Here is a 23,266-nt window from a genome sequence, read left to right as displayed (position 1 = left end):
CTGAAAATACCAGGGGATATTTGACAGGGTTTTCAGTCGGAGATGGCTGTTTTGTCCCTGAAAATTTGAATTAGCTCTGCTGTCAGCTTCAAGAAATCTAATAGTTGCTATCTTCTCTATCTCTTTTCCTCCCTCCCTTCTGCCCCCCCCTCCCCCCCCCCTCTCTCTCTCTCTCTCCCTCTCTCTCTCTCTGTCTTTTGTCTTGCGTTCTTTCCTTTCTTCCCAGGCTCTACAAGCAGCGAGGCAATTACTCTTGCAGCAGCCAGGCAGTGGCCTGAAATCTCCAAAGAGCCAGGACAAGCAGCGTCCACTGCAGGTAAAGCAGCTCCCGGTCTAATCTCTTAAGTCCATCCATAATACATGCTCCTCCGAAAAGAAGATTTCCTCTGTTCCACAAGTGTGTTTGATTTGCCAACGCAATCCTCGGACCTGTCATTGGAATTCTAAGCCTGGACGAGGCGGTCCCCAGGAAGCTGAGCGTCACACAGAGACAGGAAAAACACAACAGAGATAGACCTCAGAGACCAAAGTTTCCCCCGGAAGTCACGGAAGGCGCGGTTTTGTCGTCCATACATCGATTTTCTAGTTTTCAATTTTTAAAAAAAATTCTCAGCAAGAGGTTTAAAAATATTTGGCTAATTTTAACTGCCTGTCATTTCCACTCTTCAACGCTAATTTACCTTATTGATTCATAGAGCTGTCTATTTCTGTTGTCAGTGATTTGGAAAAGGTCACACTTGTACACGCGCGCACACACATACACACACAAACAGTTGCACATTCACACATATATACACACTCACACGTTGCAGCATCTGCTGCCTGCTGTCCTCTTCCTTCCCCGCCGTTAAGATTTTCCTCACACCACAGAGTCTTTCATTCTGCTCGTTTAAGTCAACAAGACAGTTAGTTGGTTTTCCTGCCTCAAATTATGTAAGGCCTCTTGACATCTGCTCCATGTTTTTATTTTATTCTTTTTATCAATTTATTTTTAGGCGTTCAAAATTGAAGTGTGAGAGTTTGTGCCCTCCACTCCGCTAATAAGTACTATCAAGGAGCGGTGGTTTACCTCATTAGGGGCTCTGTGCATTTCATTAAAAACGGGGAAATTGGCGTTAACCTCACCCGTTAATATTTTCACCGAGTCTAACAATGGCGACACCTTCAATTGGAGTCACACCCCTGTGTGCCTAATTACGCACTGGCGAAGAGATAAGGTTGGCAAAGGTGCAGTCACGCTTTTGCATTTAAATAATTCAACTCACCCTCGTCAAGAGTGTTAATATTATCAGCTTCTTAATACACAGTAGCATCGGGATTATAAATATATACTTCTGAGGGGTATTTTATTTAGTTGTTTGTTTGTGTGTTTCGTTTTTTATTCATTTGTGGGAATTTTTACTATGGTCGTGGGAAATATGAATTGTTCATCAAACAAAAGGCCGCCTACCACTCTGTAACTTATTGTTGGGGTCCATTGCACTTTTCCTGTTTGAGGTTCCGTATGCTGAAGCGAATAGATTCAAACAAATGGGAGCCTGATCTACAAATGCCTGCATAGTCACCCAGTGCAATACATACATGGCAGGAAGAACAATATTGGATGAGAGCAGTGTGTGTGCATGATAGCCGTCAGCCCATGTCCAAGCCCCTGCCTCTAATAACACCAGCAGATGGTAAATATTGAATATTTACATTTGCTTACTCCATCCTAGCCTCGCGTCGGCGATATGAATCAATATGAATCGGAGGCCCGGCGAGCGGCCTGTCCTCAGCTCCAGCTAATCCATCTGTTGATCCAGCCTTTATTAACATCCTCACCTCTTTGTTCCAAAAAAGTCTCCATGCAGGGCATCTTAGGAGAGGCATTGCTGAATATCCCATGGTCCTCAAGATTTACACACCAGCACAAACAGGACCCAATACATTCTGGTTCAAGCATCACTTTTACAGTAGAGCTGTGCTGCTGTGTGCTCTTGAATACGCCCATTACAAATGCCATTTTATCTGTGATACTCCATTGTCTAAATATCAGTATAAAGCAGTGGAAACTCTTATTTGATTAAAATACCCTATTGTGCTCTCTGTTCCCCCATCTCAGCACTGGAGGTTTTTTAATACTCCTGTATTAATGGAGTTTACCCAATAAAGCAGCATTATTTACCTGGATTATAAGGCCACAATGGCTGCCATGGTGCCATGTTTTATTAGCTTCACGGCTTGATAAGAGTCATTGGCAATCAAGCTACATGTTTTCCACCGGAGGAATCAAGAAGATTGATCCCCTTGTATGATTAGCACAGTAGAAAGTAGGAAAGGGATTAATATTACCATGACATCCTGCTTATGGCAGAGACACTGATAAATCCTCCGCCAGTCTTTTTTCCCCTTCTTCTCTCTTCTTCGGTATTTAAGAGCGGGAAATGATCCATAGATCATGGCATGTAAATTATTTAGTACACAAGCATCTAAGTGCCTCAGCTTGCAGTTTTAATTACGCGTATTAGCAGCTAAAGGCTCTCGCCTGACTAATTCTATCCTCTCGCTCATCGCTGCGTCTCAGTCGTTGACAACGCGGAGGCAGGCAGCTATGGCATTCACATGCATGCGCACGCACACACGTAAAAACACAGTCTCACAAACACACATACAAACACACACACACAAGCTGCTTCTCCACATTTGCGTAATGTGACAGGTCTATTATTACACAGTAAGCCCACGGGAGCACTCAATAAACACCTATTTCTCCCTGTAAATCCCCCTGCCTCCGCCATGCTGCTTACACGGCTCTCCCAAGGCACACAACACCCTCTCGTCTCCGCTCCGCTCTCCTCCTCTCCTCTCTCCCCTCACTCTCCTCTTCTCTGTGGCAATATCCCCCTCTGAAAGGCATTTATACACTGACATTTGGAATACAAATAAAGAAACGCGGACGAGGAGAGGCGGGGAGGATTACAGAGGCCTATGAATCTGACAATTGTTTCACTCTCACACACACACACACACACAACTCATATACACATAGCCAACACTCAGTACAAACACACACACACATACAAGCACAATGACAATCGCTTCACAAAGTCATCTCAAGTTGTCAGATGAGGCTTCATTTAGGCCTGGTCTAGTTTGTTCTTGGCTCTGTTGTGCACATTGATCATTATTGATAAGCAATGAGGCTGGCCTGGACGTTTAGCAGCTCAGCCTCTCATGCTTAGGCGTTTAACACACAGTGCATTTACAAAGCGATTGGTAGGTAAGCAGGTTGGGAGGTACAGTGCTCCACGTTTGGAGGTACGAGTCAAGATACATTAGGCATCTCGTAGCAGGTGCTAGGTGTTTAGGTGAAGGGTTGAGTAGACACACACACACACTCAAACGCACACGACTATCTGACCACATCTCCTCCTCTGGTGTCACCCCGAGGCTCCCATTGTGACACAGTCACACCCCCTATATGTCAGGGGGCGCATATAAAACAGCTCGAATGACCCTTAACCCTGTCTTGTGAGTTCGTCAGATGGAGGACTTGACAGTGTGAGGGGGCATTAACGAGGTCCTCTCCCACACAGAGCCGCAAATGAACAAAGCAGCTTCCTCTCCCGCTAGGTGTGTAAGTGTGTAAAGGGGAATGATGGAGACAGCAATGGCCTCCCCCACTATACACCCCAGACAAAAGGATCAACGGGCGTGGTTGAGATCGGCTGTGCCCCCAGCGCTATTAACAAGAAACTACTCCCTCACCCCTCCTCCCATTGACTTACACTCTCTAGTTAATGCTCACTCCTTAGCCATTCAAAACCTAAGCGCTGGCAAGTGTGATCTGCGCCTACCACACTATCAAGCTGTGAATGCATTTTGACAAGACTAATAACCTCAGTCCCAATGCTTAGCTCCAGCTATGTGGAATATAGAGTGGAAATATTTTAGGTTTTATGTATGGTTTATGGATGAGGAGAGATGTTGATTTTGGCCCGTTACATCTGTTTTCTGTAGATTCTACAGCTTTCCGCCCCGGCCAATCAGATTGGTTGTGGGCACTGGGCCGTCCTGGGAGTGTCACACTTTTAAAGGTCAGGTCCACACATTTCACCACTGAGCCAATATCACAACATCTCTGTAGCCACGCTCATCTGCTTATTGGCTTTCATCCGGAACACACAGAGATGCAGGGAAAAGGGCTGTGACGCTAGGCTTGAGTATAGGTTAGCTAACTTCAGCGTGCGTGGCTAAAGGATGGTAGTTCACATTTACATTTATGAATATATCTTTCCACTGCATCCCCTCTGGTCGGATCTCAAAATAGAGAAAAATTATCACAGCGAAGGGAAAAAAGAGAGGGGAAAAATATTTTGTTATTCATGAGGAAAACTTCTGTTGACTCTGAGAGAGAGAGAGAAGAAAAAAAAAAAGCGTCAGCACATTTTTAGTCAAACACCCTTGGTTACTGCTTTTGTAACCAGAAAACAAGATTTTTTTTCTCTCCCCATCTCCCTCCCTGCTTCTCTTTTTTCCTGCATTTACAACACCTACAGGACAAGATTGCTAAATTGCGAGGACAGAGCAGGTTCATCATTGTGATGCAAAAGAAGTTGAAATGCAACCCCAAGGCGAGGTAGCCGAGTTTGGGGGATCGAGAGAAAGTGAGAGGGAGGGAGGGATAAAAAAGTAGCTCAGACCTTTGATGTAGCAGCAACAAATTTACCTTGTGACAGAAGATACATGGGCGCAATAAACGAGTTATACCAGCCCTTACACATGCAATCAGATGATTCTGGCCAGGGTGTTAATTGGATCCTAACCGGCAGATCTGATACGCCTGGGCCCCGGTGGTGAGGGGGAAAGCCTTTCCAAGTGATGAACTATAATTCACTGAGCTGCTTGAAGCACTTGTAATTTACTGTGTGTCACTTGATGAAGAGGCTGATCCAGTGGAGGCCATATTACCTGCAACATCAGAGGGAAGCGTCTCCCCCCTCGCTCTCACTTGCGCTCTCTCTCTCTCACTTTCTTTCTTTCTATTTCAGCACTCTCCTCTCTCTGCACTCTCTTTTTCGATTCTCTCCCTCCCTCCATCTGTCTCGCTCATTTACTGTTGAAGTATGTACACCTGCAGGGAGGCATCAGTAGGGAATGAAATGTGCCAGTTTAACGATAAAAGTCTAACAATTTGTTGTGATAATGACACAAACAATATGCAGAAGCAATATCATGCAGCTACAATGGTGTACAGTACTTTCAAGAGGCTCATTTTAATCAATGACTATCTATGTAGAGATAAATCAATATGGAAATTGGGCTAAGCCCATCCCAATCTCCTCAGGCTTTTTATTAGAGGCTTTTACATGATGGGTCTTTATGTTATGATAGATTGCACTTCCCATGCACTGCTGCCAAACTGCCACGGAAATTGATTTGGGAAAACATTCAGTAATCTACTTAGCTCCGGTCCTGACAATCTAGAGTATTGATCTCCTTAATCTGAATACACGACATGCGTTTGAGTGTGTGTGTGCGTGTGCACGTGCGTGCGTGTTGTTTTTTATGTGTTTCTACATAATAAACACGTTTTCTTCATGCATACCAGAGACTCTTGCACTTGCGTCACTCACCAGGCCAGCTGCTCTGTAGTCCTGGTGGTCCTTGAGTGGAGAGTCCTGGCTATCAATAATAGTGTGGCCACCATTGGCAGTAATTGGCTAGTAAATGAGCAGTGTCAGCTGAAAGGGAGTTGAGGGGTCAGAAGTCCACAAGCTCTGAGGGGGGTCTGAGTTTGGGGCCCTGCGCCCCTGGGAAGCCCAGGGGATTGAGATGAATTAGCGGGGGTGGTGCTTCCCTCTCTTTTCTCTCTCTTTTCCTCTGTATTTCTTTCTCTGTCTCTCTCTCTGGGTAAAACAGAACCTAGTGCCTTAATTAACAGTGACTCTCCCTGCCAAGGATCCACAGTAATTACCAGCTAGGACCATTCCATTCCTCATTGCGTTTATCTTAACAGTATCTATAGCGTAGCTCAGACCCCTGTCCAGCGCTACCGGATTGGCCTCAGTCGTTGATACCCGGCCCGTGTTCGTTGCCCCCGCAATGTTTATGGCCGACATCTAATCGCCAACTTCCCCCTGCTTATTACCGCTAAGTGAATTGTACGGAAGGAAATGGAATAAAATGAATTCTTCTCTGCCGGACTCCCTTAATTGTTTAAGTTTGAGCTCCGATACACCAGTTATCTCCCGCTTTAGGTAATTTGATTTTGCTCATAAAACCCATTGTCGTAAAGATAAAGCGCCGCACAGTGGAGTGGGTGTAATTGCTGAAAGTGCATTTGTCCATTGGTCCGGATAGTTGGAGGCAGACAGATGAGTTAGCCAACCAGTGAGCAGCACACAGTGGAGATTTGGTGTTTTGTATTTAATGCCAGAATGCCCAGTCAAATCAAACATAACGAGAGACCTGTGCGCCAACTCTGCCTGGAAGAGATACCTGAGCACTCGGTGGAAGAGCTTGACCTTTTGCGAGGCATTGGAGAGGCTGGTTACAGGCTGCTGGTGTGACGAGAGTGGTGTAATGATCTGCTTGTTCTAGTGAGGGCCCCGCCAGTGTTTTCACATCAGGAGCCAATTTAAAGGTCTTTTGTTCTGCACTCCAACTTTGGGAGCAAACCACATGGCTTCAAAGTTCACGTCAATATAGCCATCTTCTTCCAGTGTCTCCTCATGTGCTTTTTTAAGACAAGGGACATAAACAAATTGGGGGTTCAAACGGCCAGCACACGCTTGTTAAAAACAGGCTCATGTTTCATACAAATGTCAGTGAGTCAATTATTACATTCAAGGATTGTTCAGAAATCATTTGCAAACCAGCTTTTTTCCATCCAAATTTGCACATATTAAAAACAGGAGAAGCACCATTTGTGTTATTATGGTCCCCACTGGCCACATCAACTGTAGCTAATTTGAGTAATGATTTAGGAAATCCCATTAAGATTTTTTTTTTTTTGTGGGTGTGTGTGTGTGTGTGTTACAGTATTGGTAATATAGCCTTTTGAATTACTGAGAAACGGCAGCAGAGCCTTATTGGATATCATGGCTCCTCTTGTATGATCCCTGGTGAGAGAGAGAGTCTATTCATGGTGTGTGGATGTTTACGCCACTGCTGTCGTCCAGTAAATGCTCATTAATTTTGTCCCTTCGTGGCAAAATCATTTCGAGGAGAGGCAATTCAGCCCCCTGTTCCTTTCAATTCACCGCTCACGTCAATCAAGCCCCCGTGCAGTATCCTGCAGAATGGAGGTGTTATATTCCTGCAATTATCATGTCATATACTCGAAAATGTAAATGAACGTGTGTGTAAAATTAAATTTATGGGTTGTCAGTGAAGAATAAGAACCAGGAGAGCAATTACTTATCTGCTTTCATCTTGGAGCCTCTGATACGTCAAGCAGAAAAGCATGCAGTTAAATGCTGGAATTAGCATTGTGCCGCACTTCACAATGGACGTGGGCCAGGGCCTTCTCTCCCCTCGCTGACTTCGTCCTGCCTTTTCTCTCTTTTTCTCCCCCTCTTTTTGTTTGGAGGAGCGGTGACATGAAGATGATAATCACCCATCACTCTGCTAAAAAGCTAATGAAAGTGTAAAAGGCACTTCCCGATTTCATGTGCTGGTTGTTTTCTGTTTTGATTTTTTTTTTTTTTTTTTTTTTTTCTTTGTTGGAGTTGTGTGGGTTTTGTGCATTGTTGTTGAAATACTGTATTATTTATTTACAGGTATTTGACTGTGAATGCTTATGTTTCATATTTCACCACTTAGACAAAGAACTGTTTGAAGTACAATGCTGGATGGCTTTATTTGAGAATAAGCATACTGCTTATATATATATGCATGCATATATTTGTGTTTACATTTGAAAATCCTATATGTCTAAGCCCGCATCCCTTTTGTGAACCAAAAAATCTTTGAGCCTGCATCCAATTAATGCTCTTAATGAGTGCATCTCTCATGTTGTTTCTCAGCTGCACTCGTCCCATTGTCATGGCATCCAGCACAAAACCAGGGGTGACTGCGGGGGTAATTACTTACCTTGCAAATGTACCTTTAAGGGTTAATAACGTTGAAGGTGTAAGCACGGCATTTGCATAATTACACACGGCCTGTTTAATTTGCAACTTTTGACGGCTTTTGTTCGCTTATTGTGGACGCGTCTTCTTTTGCGCTCTTACAAAGAGGATCTAGAGGAGAAAAGATGTACCACAACATCCTTCTCCTCCTCCTCCTCCTCCTCCTCCTCCACCTTAGACGGAGTCCCTTCTCTCTAAGACCCTAATGAACAATGGAGGCAGGATTTGTTTGAATATGAATATGAATGTGCAGCGGGGCCGGCTGGAAGTTGACCTTCAGCTGTGATTTTCAGTTCATCAGGATTAGTCAAGGCGGGCGATCAGGAGCCACTAATGCATAATGACTTCTAAAATGAAAAATGTGTAGTGACCATGCAAATGTCTCGGCTAATCAAAGAGGGGGGAAAACCTGGGGTGGGGGGGTGGGCGTCGAGGAGAGGAGAGCTAAACAAGGACGTGTCAAGGCCTGACAGAGAGAGAGAGGGAGAGAGAGGGAGGGAAAGAGAGACAGAGAGAGAAGGAGGGAGGGAGGAGAGACATGCATGGAAAGTAATCAAGGCAGCTTGATTAGCTGGCGATGAGGACAGGGATGTCTTATTGGCCCCTTGACACGCCATATAGGCTAGCTACTGTCGTGGCAGCTCTATGCTAAACACCAGCACAATTAGCGTCAGGGAAGCCGTCGCTACATGTGGATATTTGAATTGTATACCAGCAGCACAAGACTCTGTTTGTGAAGGATTTTTGTTGCACTTTTATGCTAGAAACATAAAAGTATCCATGTGGGTTTGTTGATGCTATTACATTTTAAAGGGCATACACTGTAGGAAAACAAGGGGTTATGTGAGTGACTTCAATCAGTGTAGTGAAGTGATGGCAACTGCACTTGTAGTAATCAATTAATGTGATGTGGTTGATGTATTAAATATTTAAGCCTTATTCAGTGAAGAGGGAAGAGATGAATACTGTCTACATTCACAACAGGTGAAGAGTTGTCTGTTGCAGTGGATACCAAATCATTCATCCATCTTGTTTTTCAAACCTTCACTGGAAAGTAAACAAAACTTAACAGAGGGTTCTCTTTTCTCCGCACAAGGCGTTCAATTTTTCAGCAGGCATGAGGAACTGAAACTGCGTAATATAAACGTTAGCCCGCGCTCCCCTGTTAAGAGTGTGTGCACACAATCAAAGACAGAAGCAATGAGAAACGGATCCTCTTTCTATTGATCTGCTTCCTCTGAAGTCGCTTGCTCTGCTGTCTTAGAAGAATTTGGCAGAAATATATGTATCTTTGTTTTGTTTTGGTGAAGTTCTTCTACTGCAGTTTGACAGCTCGTATTTTAATGATTGTTATCACCTAAAAAAATGACATAAATTTTTCAAAATGGAATGTCGGCGGAGAGCGAGAAACAATTGTGCCTCTGGCTGCTTTCGTGAGAATGAAAAACTTGAAAAACTTCTGTTCACTGTGGAAGGCAGCTGGTAGAAAAAAAACCCTCTCTCCCTCATAAACAGAACTGCTCAATACCCAGTCTTTTCCTTTTTCCCTCCCCCTTTTTCTCAAAGAATCCTCCTCCCGACGTCACAAAACGGCTCGGGGTGAACCCCAACCTCCCAGCCACGACCCACCGCATCACGCTGATTGTGCCCGCCATGTGTCCACTTCATCAGTGTTATTTTAATCAACTTTGGAGTTGTGCATTTTCACGCTGTTTCACAATAGCAGCACTGATAGGCACGCTAAAGTGGGGGAGTTCAAGGGTCCCGCTAATTAAGGTCTACGTCTATTTAAATCCCTTACTTTTCCCAGCGGGGTGGAGGCAGGAAAATAAGACGAGCAACACAAAGGCACAGCACCCATCTGTCCTTCAGCATCTCCTCTAGGCTGCCACCGTCAGGGCCATGGGAGGCCTGCTCTCCCTACCTCTCGGTCACCAATTACCACGCTCCCAGTGGAGCCATGCCACTAGACCTGACGCACGTCTCTGATGCTCTGCTTTTTTTTTTTCTCCCCGCTCTCTCCCTTTTTATCCCTTCCACCATCCATTTCACTCCCACGCTCTCATTGTTTACCATTCTCTTCCCTCATTCACATTCTTTCTCCCTCTGATACTCTACATCCGCCTCTCTTTTCATTTCTTTTCCCCCCTCACCCACTCTCCTCACCTCTCCCTTACACCCCATCCCATTCCTCTACATTTCTCTCTCTCCCTGTCTCCCTCTCCCTCTCTCTCTCCCTACCTCCCTCGCCCACCCGGTCCAGGTTCCAGTGTCGGTGGCCATGATGAGTCCCCAGGTGATCACGCCGCAGCAGATGCAGCAGATCCTCCAGCAGCAGGTGCTTTCCCCCCAGCAGCTCCAGGCTCTGCTCCAGCAGCAGCAGGCCGTTATGCTGCAGCAGGTACACACACACACACCTACATGCATACACACCTAGACATGCAAAAACACTTCGACGCATGCAGACGCACACCTAGATGTAAGCCGTAGGCAGTAGGCTAGTATGCTGCAGGTGCACACACACACACATGCGCTCAGTCACCTAGATACACACTTCCACCTAAACGCATATACACACGAATCTAGGAGGACACATGCTCACTCACACCTAGACACACACATACTCACATAGTGGCACACACACACACACATTCACATAGACACAAACATACATACACTCAGCTAGAGAGACACATACACACACCCACACACACATATGTCAAAATACAATGCACCGATACATAAGCAACACATGCACAAAGTGCCCATTCAAACATAGTCACATTCATATTTCCACCTAAGAACACCCACAATTGCCTTTATGCCCGGTGCACGTCCGCACACACACACACACACACACACACACACACACACTCACACACGTCCTGAGTCACTCCTGTGCCATTGTATCACAGCCACCAGTCGGTCATGCCAACTCACCACTGCCTGTGCCCTTGACACACTTACCAAGAGGAAGCTGAAATTGACGTACTTGTTCGTGTCACCTCTAATTAACTGTTCCTAGCGTGTCGCTGGTTCAATTCCCTGACAGGCATCCATCAGGGACCGAGGGAGTGGGGCACGGTTCTGATGAATACCAGAAATTGGATGATAGGTGATGGATGATGTAATATTGGGAATCAGCTTGTGAAAGCACACACTTGACACAGCCTTGTGTCAGAGTTGAAATACATTTCTCATTCATAGACTTGATTAAGGGAAAGAGAATGAGAAATTGTTTAATTAAGTATGTCAGTCATTCCGATTAATTTCCCTTCATTAAGAGTGCTTAGACTTTAAATTTGATTGCAATCTCACTGCAGTGGGTGTAACTTTGCGCTGTCTTTTCCACGGCAACTGAAAGCACTCAGTGCAGAAAGTTAGCAAACATTACTAAACATTATTAGTGTACATAACAATTTGTATACATTACAATGTGGTATACCTGGTCAGTCATAGTGAAGCACAGTTCATCATGTTGCAGAACTGCTTAAACAAGTTTCTTAGCTTTTTGTCTGAGAGGCACCGGGGGGTGATGTTTCAGGGATTTGCATCATACCTTTAGCATCACTATTACTAAGTAGTAGGAGTCATAGGGTCAAAACCCGTCCTCATTGAGTATAGAGCTGTTGTTGACTAAAGTTGACTAGAGCAAGAGTTACGAAACATTTTGCAATTGCCCCTATGGCTCCCATTCATTTAATATTAGTGGCGGTTAAACCTTGTGGATGTTTGTGTGCCATTTACCAGAGAACCGAACCGTGCGTTCCAGTGGCCTGCTCCGTGGACTACTCTGTCAGGCCAAAACGCCATCTGAAGTTCACATGAAATAAAACCGAAATCATCCTTTAAATGGCTGTCACAGTATGCGTGTTAAAGGAATCAGCTCAAAGCAGTGAACCTGCTCCTCAGAGAGTTTACTGTGTTTATTTCAACCACGGCAAAGGATGTCAGTGCATTCAGGCAGCCAAGTGCGTAGTTAATGTGATGAATTGTTGCCCCCTACAGAACTGTGCCAGACCATTAAAAGTCCATATGGGGAAGACTATGAAAGACAGCCAGGATACAAACGCCAAGAGCAGTAGAAAATGATGGTTATTTATAATGCTCAATGATGTTTTCTGCATAACCAACATGTTCTGAAGTAGTGCGGCCAAGATTAAGAGAAAACATCAACAAGTTCATTTTAAGGGATGTGCTTTGTGCATTGTTGCATATAAATCAATTAGAATGTATATCACCAAAATTGTAATTACTAGAATATGTATTAATACCATAATTTAACACATGGAAACAAGAAACTGAAATTAAAAAATTTGGCCAAGCCAGTGTAGCCTATGAATACTGTTGCCTATGAGATTTAGAGATGTGTATTTACACAAATATGTATTTACTCATTCTTATCTTCTACTTCTGCCTGTTTGTGTGTGTGTGTGTGTGTGTGTGTGTGTGTGTGTGTGAGCAGCAACACCTGCAGGAGTTCTATAAGAAACAACAGGAGCAGCTTCACCTGCAGCTTCTCCAGCAGCAACACCCTGGCAAGCAGGCAAAAGAGGTAGGAGAAACACACACACACACACACACACAGATATATAAACACTCACACAATCACTGATTTATAGAAAGGAGACCAGAGACAAAGTCCTGGAAACATATCTTTGATCAGGAGAAATAGATTAAACTCCGTATATCCACTGTGTTAACAATGTGCAAAGTTCTGGTAACAGTCATCGACTTGTTAATTGGTTGGTAGCGGTCTTAAAATTAGCTCCCTCCTCTCCTCTCCCCCATATACCAGCACTTGCGGCTGGAGGGTGTTCATGCTACCTTCATGCAGTATGGAGACCCTGGAACTGATTCCATTAATGAACTGTTTCTAGGGACGTTCACACACACTACACAAACACACACTGATTTACAGAAAGGAGACCAGGGTCTTGGGTCCGATTCGTTAATGAACTGTTTCTGTGGATACACACACACACACACATACACTACTCCTAAACTTAGAGTGTGCGATGCTCATAAATCACACTGACAGGCGGCCGGTCGACAGACATGGCTCTCTCTCGTTCTCTCTGACTATCAGAGAAGAGGAGACAAGCATGACAGCCTTTAGCCACGTTCGCACAGCCGTGTTGGAGCGTCGCACGGCGCCCGAACCCCGAGAGCGAGGCCAGGGCCAAATCCAAACAATACGTGTGGAAGCAGTTAAATTGATCAGAAAAAAAAAAAAGGTATCACAGAAAGACACGTGCTCTGTCTCTCTCTCTTTCTTCATCTCTCTCTCTCTCTCTCTGTCTCTCTCTCTCTCATCTCTCTGTGTCTCTTCAAGCTGCCCATTATGCCGGCCCTACAGGAAGCCGCAACTGACCTCCCGGCGGCTTTGTTTCTGTTTGGATTTGTGAATAGAGTTTTTCAGGGGGCCCCGCCATCAAATATGGAATAGAAATTGCTCCCTTATTTCTCTTGAGGCAGGATGGAGAGCGTGGGGGGCAAACCACCTCCCTCCATCGCTCCATTATGCAGCCTGTTTTCCAGTGAGCGCATCACAAGTTTGCACCCCCCCCACCCCCCACCCCTCCCCTCCCCTCCCCTTACCCTTTCCAGGAACACCGTGATACACACATACACAAACACGCGAGAATGACGTGTATATGCTATATGCACATACACATGTATGCATCCACTTTGAGCTAAAAGAGGAAGGTTCTTTGTTTTTCTGCCAGGAGAAGGAGAGGACAGCAGAATAAATAGATCCCTATACACTAGCTTCACTTTCTTTTAAAGACAAAACCTGAAAAAAAGTTCAAATCACAGTTACAGTAAACATTATTTATATTCTCTACAGCTGAATGACTACAACCATGCAATATACAGTACGTACGTATCCACTCACTTTGACATGGCAGCCCACAGTAGGGCTGCCATGTCAGTAGTGAATAGCTCCCATCAAAGTACGTGCCATCTTTGGGAATCTAATATTACAACACATACTCATAGCCAAGTTATTACCTGACTTTTGTCTGTGTTTGTATGTGTGTGTCAAGAATTTTTTTTGTGTTCTCACCATATAATAGAGGCCCTTGTGTTATGGCACTGTTTTACAGCTCAGAGCCAAAGCTTTTTTTTTTCTCTCCCTCAAATTCGCTCATTCCCTCTCTGACTTGTTTTGCTGCGGTGGCTGAGTTTGATGTTTTTCGTTTTGTTGTTGTTGTTGTTGTTGTTGTTGTTTTGCAGAGGGCTTACGCAACCGCCTGTCTGGCCCCGCGGTAAACAACTCTGTGAGGCAGTGAGGAGAGCAGGGAGGGGGATGGAGGGGGGGAGGGGAGGCGTGGCGTGCGTGTGTGTGTGTTTGCTTGTGTACTTGTGTCTATGCATGCATGTGCACGCGATGCTGTAAATCTCTCTTTCTGCCAGCTCCCTCTGGCCACATAAGCTGTAACAGACCATCAGCGAAGGCGAGACAATTAACTATCAGTGGTAGGGGGGGTGGAGGGGGGCGGGAGGGGGGATTATACCAGAGGCTTAGTATCATACACAATCACAAACCACATACACTGACAGGCTTGAGAGCCAGTCTATCAGCACTGCTTTGTGCGTGTGTGTGTGTGTGTGTGTGTGTGTGTGCGTGTGTGTGTGTGTGTGTGCGTGGATGTGTGTGGCGGCTCCGGCAAAGAGAGGAGAAGGCAGCAGCACTGTGGTACACACAGCCCACAAAAAACAGGAGGAGAGAGTAAGTGAGCACAGACAGAGAGAGAGAGAGAGAGAGAGAGAGAGTGCAGAGAGACAGAAAGAAGAGGAGGACTGAGGCAGAGAGGTATAGCTAAGGTCACGGCGGAAGCGAGCGAGCGCAGACTCTCCTCCACGCACACAGCAAAAATATCCACTCCCTCTCTCTGTCTTCTGTCTTCTCTCTCTCTCTCTCTCTCTCTCTCTCTCTCTCTCTCTCTCAGTTGTTAATTCGTCTGTAATTTCCCTCCCTCTCCTCTCCTCTCCTCCTCTCCTCTCCTCCTCTGCTCTCCTCCTCTCTATAGCAACAGCAGCAGCAGCAGCAGCAGCAGCAGCTGGCCGCCCAGCAGCTCGTCTTCCAGCAGCAGCTCCTGCAGATGCAGCAGCTCCAGCAGCAGCAGCACCTGCTCAACATGCAGCGGCAGGGCCTGCTCTCGCTGCCTGGGCCCGCCCCCGGCCAGGCCGCCCTGCCCGGACAGACCCTGCCCCCGCCAGGTAAGAGGAGGAGGGAAGGGAGGAGGAGGAGGGGGAGGGAGAAGGGGAGGAGGAGAGGAGGAGAGCTGGACGTGGTCGCGTTGGTCCTGAAGCATGTGACACGGCACACCGGTGGTCACATGCTTCCTGTGCTTTGTCTGCAGGTTGGGTGGGGGGGGAGTTAGGTGTGTGTGTGTGTGTGTGTCACTCTGCTTTATTGTCACTGTTTGTGCATCTGGCTGTCTTTCTTTCTCCCTTCCCTCCTGTTGTCAGCTTTCCGTTTCATGTCTCGGAGGCTGTCTGTCCCACTTCCCCGTCTGTCTTTCGGTCCTGCCTGTCTTTGTTTCTCTCATTGGTATGCACCTCTGTCCCCCTGCTTTATCTCTAAGTATGTCTGTCTGTCTGCCTTCCTCTCATTGGTATGCTCTTCTGCCTTCCACTTTGTCCCTAACTCTCCACATTATCGTTTTTTTAGTCTTCCCTTCTTCGTTTCTCTCTCTCTCTCTCTCTCTCTCTGATTATTGCTTTCTTTGTCTACCTCTGTTTCTGTCTCTCTCATCTCTGCTCTGCCTATGTTTGTGTTTGTTGTTTTTCCCTCTCTCTGTCTCTATTCCCCCCGCTCCTCTCCTCTCCTCCCCCCCTCCCCTCCTTCCCCGGTTGTTGTTGTTGTTGTTGTTTACTGCCTTCGCTGAGAGCCGGGGAGAGGAGAAAGGGAAAAAATAAAAAGGACACAGAGAGAGCCGGCTCCATTTTCTCCTCCTGAGCCAAGTAAACACCTATGTTTGTTGTTTACCACCAAAATGGCGGGGACGAAGAACAACAGGCAGGAAGACATGAGAAAGAAATAAAAGGAGAGAATAGTGCCTAATTAGTCGCCGGGCTGAAAACAAGAGGTGGAAAAAGCTCGTTTATCTCACAGATAAAATCATAAGCGGGAAGAGACATTTTGTACGCATGTAATGTGGCTAGCCAGAGCCATTGTAATCAATGCTTCGCAGCTCTCCCCTAGATTGGATTGAAACACTAGATTGTTATTGTGGAGCGGATTACGGAGAGGGGGATTTCTGGAAGAGCAGCGCATGGTCTTTGAGACTGAAGACTACAGGAGTGATCTGTTAACAGGTAAAGTCAGCGGGGACGAACTGGGCAGAGGAAGAGAGGAAACACATGGGAGTCTGTTGGTGTTTGTGTTCAGCGCGCTTCTATTAGTGTGAGTGGGTGGCTGAGTTCAAACTCAGGTCAGCAGTGGGGAAGCGCAGGGTGGTAGTCGCTCACTGAGGGCGAGGCCTTGAAACACGCTGCTGCATACATCTTTTCAGCCTGTTGAATGGAGTTTGTAACCTTGGGCTTCAGCTTTGTGGGCTGACAAAAGTCTCACACCGGATACCAGGGTTTGCATTCAGCCGGGCAGCTGTATTGATTCGATATATATGTTTAATGGTTTCCATTTTTCTCTCCCTTACTCTTTGTCTCCTTTCCCACCACCTTCTCTCCCTCCCTCTCTTTCTTCCACCCTTTCTCTCGTACGTCTTCCCTCTACCCACCTCCCTTTCGCACTGTTTCCCTCCCCATCGCTCTCCTCCATCTCTCCCCCTCTCTCCCCCTCTCTCTCTCTGTCTCTCTCTCTCCTTCCATCCCCCTCTATTTCTCCAGCTGGCCTGAGCCCTGCGGAGCTCCAGCAGTTGTGGAAGGACGTGACCGGAGCCGGCGGCCACGGCATGGAGGACAACGGCATCAAACACGGCGGCAACGGCGCCGGCGCCGGTGGGGGAGGCGGCGGTTTAGACCTCTCTACCAACAACTCTTCCTCAACTACCTCCTCCTCCAACCCCTCCAAAGCATCGCCGCCCATCTCCCACCATTCCATCGCCAACGGACAGTCCCCCGCCCTCAACCACAGAAGAGAGAGGGAAAGGGAACGGGAACGGGAAAGGGAGCGAGAGAGGTAACACAATTGAGACGTCAGCCACACAACAACAAGGGGAAAGGCAGAGGGGAAGATGAAATGAGGGAGAAGTTACAGTGGCTTGCTACCCATCACACATGCAAACAGGACACACACAGAGCCCTAGCTAAGCGTGTTGTTTTTGTGCCGCGTTTTAATGTAGGAACACATCAGAACTCTGCGCTCCCATGTAGGGTATTTGTCCTCGTTTAGAGTAACAGAATAAACAGCATTTGTTCCTACAGGGAAAACATGATGTTTTGTTTATTTGTTCAATAGTTTATTAGCGTCTTGGTAATATTCAAAAAATAACAACCTTGTTCTCCCAGGGGACCGCGTGTGCCATTGAACGCACTTAGCTTGCACACAGATATCAAAAGCAGGGAGAGGCAGCCAGGCAGGCAGGCACGCTTACAACAAGCCTCTCTGGCAGGCAAGACAAGGTAACCTCCTTGTACATTAAGTATTTAGTGCTTTCTCTCTTTTTTTCTCTTTTGAAAATTACCTTCCTTGCTTGCTTGTCATGTAAACAGAATACGTGATGCCTTGAGTGGCGTTTCCAGGATGTTTATCCTTGTGATGGCGTCTTTTATAAATGCACCCGGTACCAAAACACTGACTGTTCACATATCTGCCTATCTGGCCCATGCATTATTCAAAGGCTTTTCTTGGGCGATATTATAATAAGGACGTAGGGTAGCGGTGTGTGTGTGTGGATGTGTGGTAGAGACTCACACTGGAGGTGGAAGTGCTGTGTAATTGGTTTAAAGTAGATGCTATCTCTCCAGCACCACTAAAAGGGGGCTTGAAAAAGATATCTTTAGAAGGAAGACATCCCTTGGAAGACAGAGGGAGAGAGAGGAAGAGAGAGGGAGGGAGGGAATGAGAAGAGAAGGAAGAAAGAAAAAAACACTTTTTATCTGCCTGTGTCCCGAGGGGTGTGTGGCGTCTCATAATGATCGAACAAGGAGTATTGTCAAGGAGTGCTGCTTACTAACATGCCACGGATCGATGTGGGGAAAGCCTCTCTGTAAAACGCAGTGTGAGCTCTGCCACTCCTAATACACACACACACACACACACACACACACCACACAATCATCGGCCACACACAGGCATGCATACACGTAGTCGTCGACCACACACATACATGCACAAGCATAACCTACAAGCAGACACACACACACAGACTGTACACAGCAATACAGTCACATTCACATTTTTGCACACACACACACACACACACACACACATAGACACACGTGCGCATACACCAGCGCCAAGCCTAAAGGTTAAACCGTCATCTTTAATAGGATGTGCTGTCTAGGCAGGGTCGTAACTTATTTGGGTGCCATTTGAGAAACGCCAGAGCACCCCCGCTCCCCCTGTCCTCAAAGAACATAAGTTACACAGAGTATTAATCTCCTGATGAAAATTATATGGCCGTCTGGATTTTTAATGTTTACTTGAAAGCCCCCACCCCACCTCCCCGTAATGGCTTTACAAGATGGGATGGCGGCTGCGGTGGAGGCAAAGCTCCGGCTCCCTGTAGATTTCCATCGGTGATGTCGGCCGAATTGGTGTTCCTCACACGTTACTCCACACGTTCTTTAAGTTAGTTGCATATTGCTCGGATTTGAATGGGGGAGGAGACTGTAGATCAATACTCAGATATGGTAGTTAATTATCCCTGCCATCACCAGCATGCAGCTGTATGGATAGAGGTGCGGTTACACAAGCAGTAACACACACACCACCACCCCTCCATTATCAAGACGACACTCTGACTTCCCTGTTTTAATTGGCCTCTCTCTCTCTCTCTCTCTCTCTCTCTCTCTCTCTCTCTCTCTCTCTCTCTCTCTCTCTCTCCTCCCTAGCCTTGGCTGTTGAACTATTCAATAGCCCACTGCTGAATTGACCTGTTTTGACCTCTTTGTTACTGATTGTAACCTGACAGGCGCAAGCCGCCTCAAGCCATTATAGCTTCTGTGATGAACCTGACGCCACCACCACCCCCCATCCCCCCACCCCCACCACCCCCGACACCCTCTCTTTTCTTGATCCCACTCTCCTGCCTTACCTCCCTCCCTCTCTTCCTACTCTTTGCTTTCTTGGTTGCTCGTTTGCTCATATTCTCTCTCTCTCTTTCTCTCTCTCTCTCTCTCTCTACCCCTCTCTCTCTCTCTCTCTCTCTCTCTCTCTCTCTCTCTCTCTCTCTCTCTCTCTCTCTCTCGCTCCCTCTCTCTCTCTCTCTCTCTAGCTCGTTACATGAGGAAAGTGGAGGATCCCACTCCCTGTACGGCCATGGTGTGTGCAAGTGGCCCGGCTGCGAGAGTATCTGTGAGGACTTCGGACAGTTTTTGAAGTAGGTTTTACTAACAGATAGATAGATAGATGTGAGTGTCTGCCCACCCCTTCCTATTAACACTGTGTGTGCTTTTGTATGTGTGCACATCAAGCTAATATCTATTTTATAGTGACAGATACAGTAGTGTTATCCCGTGCACTACAGCACCTCCTCTCTCTGTGGGTGCAGACGGGCCTAACAAAGACAAAAAAAACACCACTGCCTCTCAAAGGGCCATTTTGACCTTCCAGACAGCCAGTTGACAGCGTTGGGCTCTAGCAGCACAGGACTCAAACCACCTCTGATTCATAACAAATCTCCTCCGCTGGCGTGGAAGGGCCTGATAGGTTTGTGAAAAAGCGTCAAAAGCTAATGGCAACTCGCACGGCCGCGCGCTCACCTCCACAACAAAGGCCCCCATTCACTGTTGTCATGGTGCAGGCGCCAGAGCGAATGAACTCTTCATGCTCCATCAACAATTTAGTTAATTAGCTCATTTGTAATTGGCCGGCTTTGTTGCCAGGATGTTAGTGGGGGGACATCAAAGGAAGAAGGTGTTTGCAGCACTGCCGATTACAGGTTATCACATTGCCACTCACCGAGAGAGAGTCTCTCTCTGCCTTTTCTCTTGCTCGCTCTCTCTCTCTCGCTCACTATCACTCTTTCCCTGGCTCCCCGCTCGCACACAGAGAAGAAAAGAAAGGGAAAGCTTTCATTTGAATATTCTAATTAGATTTGTAATTAACTGTGAAATAACGATCTGGCGAGTGTTTTTCACGGGGTGTAAATGTCCGTGTGAATTCACATAAACTCTTGAAATCGGGACATTGTTCTGGCGTATTTTCCAAATTATGCATTTCTCTACACTAGCGACTGTAATAAGTTGCAGAAAGCTGAAAATTCAGTGATATGGGAAACTAGTCCACCCAAGGGGAGCTGCTGTAGGATTTAGGTCAGGCTTTTGCTAATTCTACAGCACTAGCTTGTGCATTAAAGCTAATAGGTGTGTCTGTGAAAAGAAATGACTCTAAGAGAGATGGTGTTTACCAGTCTTTCGTATACACAAGCCAGACAGGACATTTAGCTGCATTTTCACACTCTATCAACACATACTGTACACCCAAAGGAACCATAATTGACACCAATGGATTTAAATGAATCAGAGGTGAATATATAATGCAACTATAGCCTGACAAGTGTGTTTGCTTATCCCCAATGGATAATGCAACGCATACATGGCAATGTGGTTATCACTTTTCTAGAGGGGACACAGCACATCCATAGGCATCATCTAGCATAATATTTCCAGTATATTGCATAGGATGCTATTGTCCAATCTAGTCTACATGTGTACTAGTCCAGGCAGGAGTTTGCCTTGCAGCTTGGGAACAGATGTGTGTGTGAGACAGCAAGCCTGTATAGGATTAGCAGGCGTTCCGGTATCTTGTCCTATCACCTCAGTACACTTACTTAAAGAACGCGTCAGTCTATCCCTATGCATTGTGCGCACGCTTCACACGCAAACACACGTAAGTCTGTGTGCAGTAAGGATACAGTTTCTAGGTAGCTTAGCTGCTTATTTAGGTGAGGGGCATAGATACACCGTATGAAGCGCTAGCAGTGAATCCGATAAGCTCGAGACCCAATGCAAAAGGATGCATTGGTGTAGAGAGAAACCGAGAGAGAGAGAAAGAGAAAAGGGGTAGATTTCAAACATGAAAGCGAAAGCACAGGTTGGCAGACGGTTCAGAAAGAACCCTTGCCAGAACATTGGCTGCTACAAAACAGAACGGTGTCTGGGTTCAACTTCCCCCACACATCCCTGCGAGTCAGAGGCTGGCTCTGTACTGTAACCCACCCGGCACATGAAAACAGACACCAACAAAGAAGACAGGCTCGTCATCAGAACAAAGATGGCTGCTCGGCGGCGTGCCTTGGAGGAGCGATTGTCGGTGTCAGAGGGAGTCCTTTCATGTTTTCGGAGATGCCAGTCGTCTACACACACGCACATGCACGCATGCACACACACACACACGCACAGTTTAAACGGGGTTACATAAAGCGGGTGTCAGATTTAGATGACAGTTTAGATGTTGGTAGTTGGGTGTGGGTTACATGGGGGGGATGAGGGGTGGGGGGGGGGGGACCCAAGTCAAGCCGGCATCTTGTCGTTCGCTGTAGGAGCTCAGCTCAGCGGCGGTGACACGTTTAGTCATCTATTGTTTTGTTGCATGGAGAAACTTGTCAAGATCAGCATTTAATAGCTCTTCAGTGTTCTTTTAAGTGTTCTCACCTGGAAAAGGTAGCCTCGAGGTGGCTGGCACCCTGAATTAGCTCTCTGAAGTTCAAAATGAAATATTATCGTTGCAAGTGTTTCTTGAGTGGCGGGTGTGTGTGTGTGTGCGTGCGTGCGTGCGTGCGAGTGTGTGTGTGTTAGTTACATGTGAGAGAGAGAGAGAGAGAGTAAGAGAATGCGCTGTAGCTATTTTGGGGGGGGAGCACATGCGATAAATGCATGAATCTGTTGTCATGTACTGTATATCAGTATACCACTGCTGGGAATGTATGACTGAATAGAAAATGTAGTTAATGCAAGAATATTTAACTATTTCCTATCAATTGCATTGCTCTGTGAAGCCATACGCTGGTGTACAGTGCCTCCTGCTTGCCTACAGTCCTTACAAACGTACAAACTACACTTACTGATCTCTCTCTCCCCCTCCCACCCTTCTCACAATTAAAAAAGGAACTTGATTATCATGTTCAATTTGACACTTCTCCAGCATATGCATGTCTTGTCCCCACTATGGCCCTTCACCCCACACATACATACACGCCCCCCCCCCAAATCAATGCCCCTCCACCCCAACAAGATACACAGTCTATCTAACATATCTACACATGCACACACACACACACTTAACTCTTCCCCTCCCTGTCACAACTGTGCTCTCCTTATTACCGGCAGGCAGGCAGGCTCCATGTTAAAATGGCAAGCTCAGCCGCTAACCTGACCGTTGGTGTCTATAACCCACTGCTAATTAAACCCACAAGGCAGCAGCCAAGTGTCTCTCTCTCTCTGTAGCGTACACATACACACACACACACACACACACACACACACACACACACACACACACAGTGGAGGGAGGCAGGCAGTCAGGCAGGCCCCCGGCCCCTGGATAGTGGTGCTCCCCTCCACCCCACCGCATGTCTCCTGCACTGTGGCAAGACCTTTAAAACGGAGGGCATTACTTATGCACCGCCACTGTGGAGAGAGAGAGAGAGAGAGAGAGACTGAGAGTGTGTGTGTGCATGCGCGTGTGTGTATATATATGCATGCTTGTGTATATTATATAGATGCCAGTGTGTGTGTGTTTATACATGCTGGTGGGTGTGTGTTTGTGCGTACATGCTTAGTGCAGTGTTTGTGTACATTGTGCGTGCATGCCTGTGTTTACGTGCATGCATGCTTGTGTCTGTGTGTGTGCATGTATGTGAGTGTGTGTGTGTGTGTGTGTACATCTGGTTGAGTGTGCAGGCATTTGTGTTTGCGTGTCACACTTAGACAGCGAGGAGGCCTAACTTGCAATTCTCTGCTGGGCCTCTGCAGCCCCTGATAATACACACAGACAATTAGCAGAACCGTATCAT

The 23,266-nt window shown here is 46.5% G+C and overlaps 1 protein-coding gene across 2 annotated transcripts in view; it reads left to right on the top strand.

The window, feature by feature from the left end:
- The window catches only part of foxp2 (forkhead box P2), a 64,907-nt gene that overhangs the window by 20,095 nt on the left and 21,546 nt on the right, over positions 1–23,266 (top strand). Inside the window, exons 2-7 of one of the 2 annotated variants that reach the window (XM_071914535.2) lie at positions 227–316; positions 10,378–10,515; positions 12,580–12,669; positions 15,161–15,341; positions 16,974–17,265; positions 19,526–19,630. In XM_071914535.2, coding sequence (XP_071770636.1) covers positions 227–316; positions 10,378–10,515; positions 12,580–12,669; positions 15,161–15,341; positions 16,974–17,265; positions 19,526–19,630 — 896 coding nt within the window. Of the gene's footprint in view, positions 1–226; positions 317–10,377; positions 10,516–12,579; positions 12,670–15,151; positions 15,342–16,973; positions 17,266–19,522; positions 19,631–23,266 lie in introns of both variants that reach the window. The other variant, XM_078281911.1, reaches the window with a different exon arrangement.

The sequence above is a fragment of the Centroberyx gerrardi genome, chromosome 24, assembly GCF_048128805.1.
Source record: "Centroberyx gerrardi isolate f3 chromosome 24, fCenGer3.hap1.cur.20231027, whole genome shotgun sequence".
NCBI classification, from domain to species: Eukaryota; Metazoa; Chordata; class Actinopteri; order Beryciformes; family Berycidae; genus Centroberyx; species Centroberyx gerrardi.
This window is presented reverse-complemented; position numbering and strand designations above follow the sequence as displayed.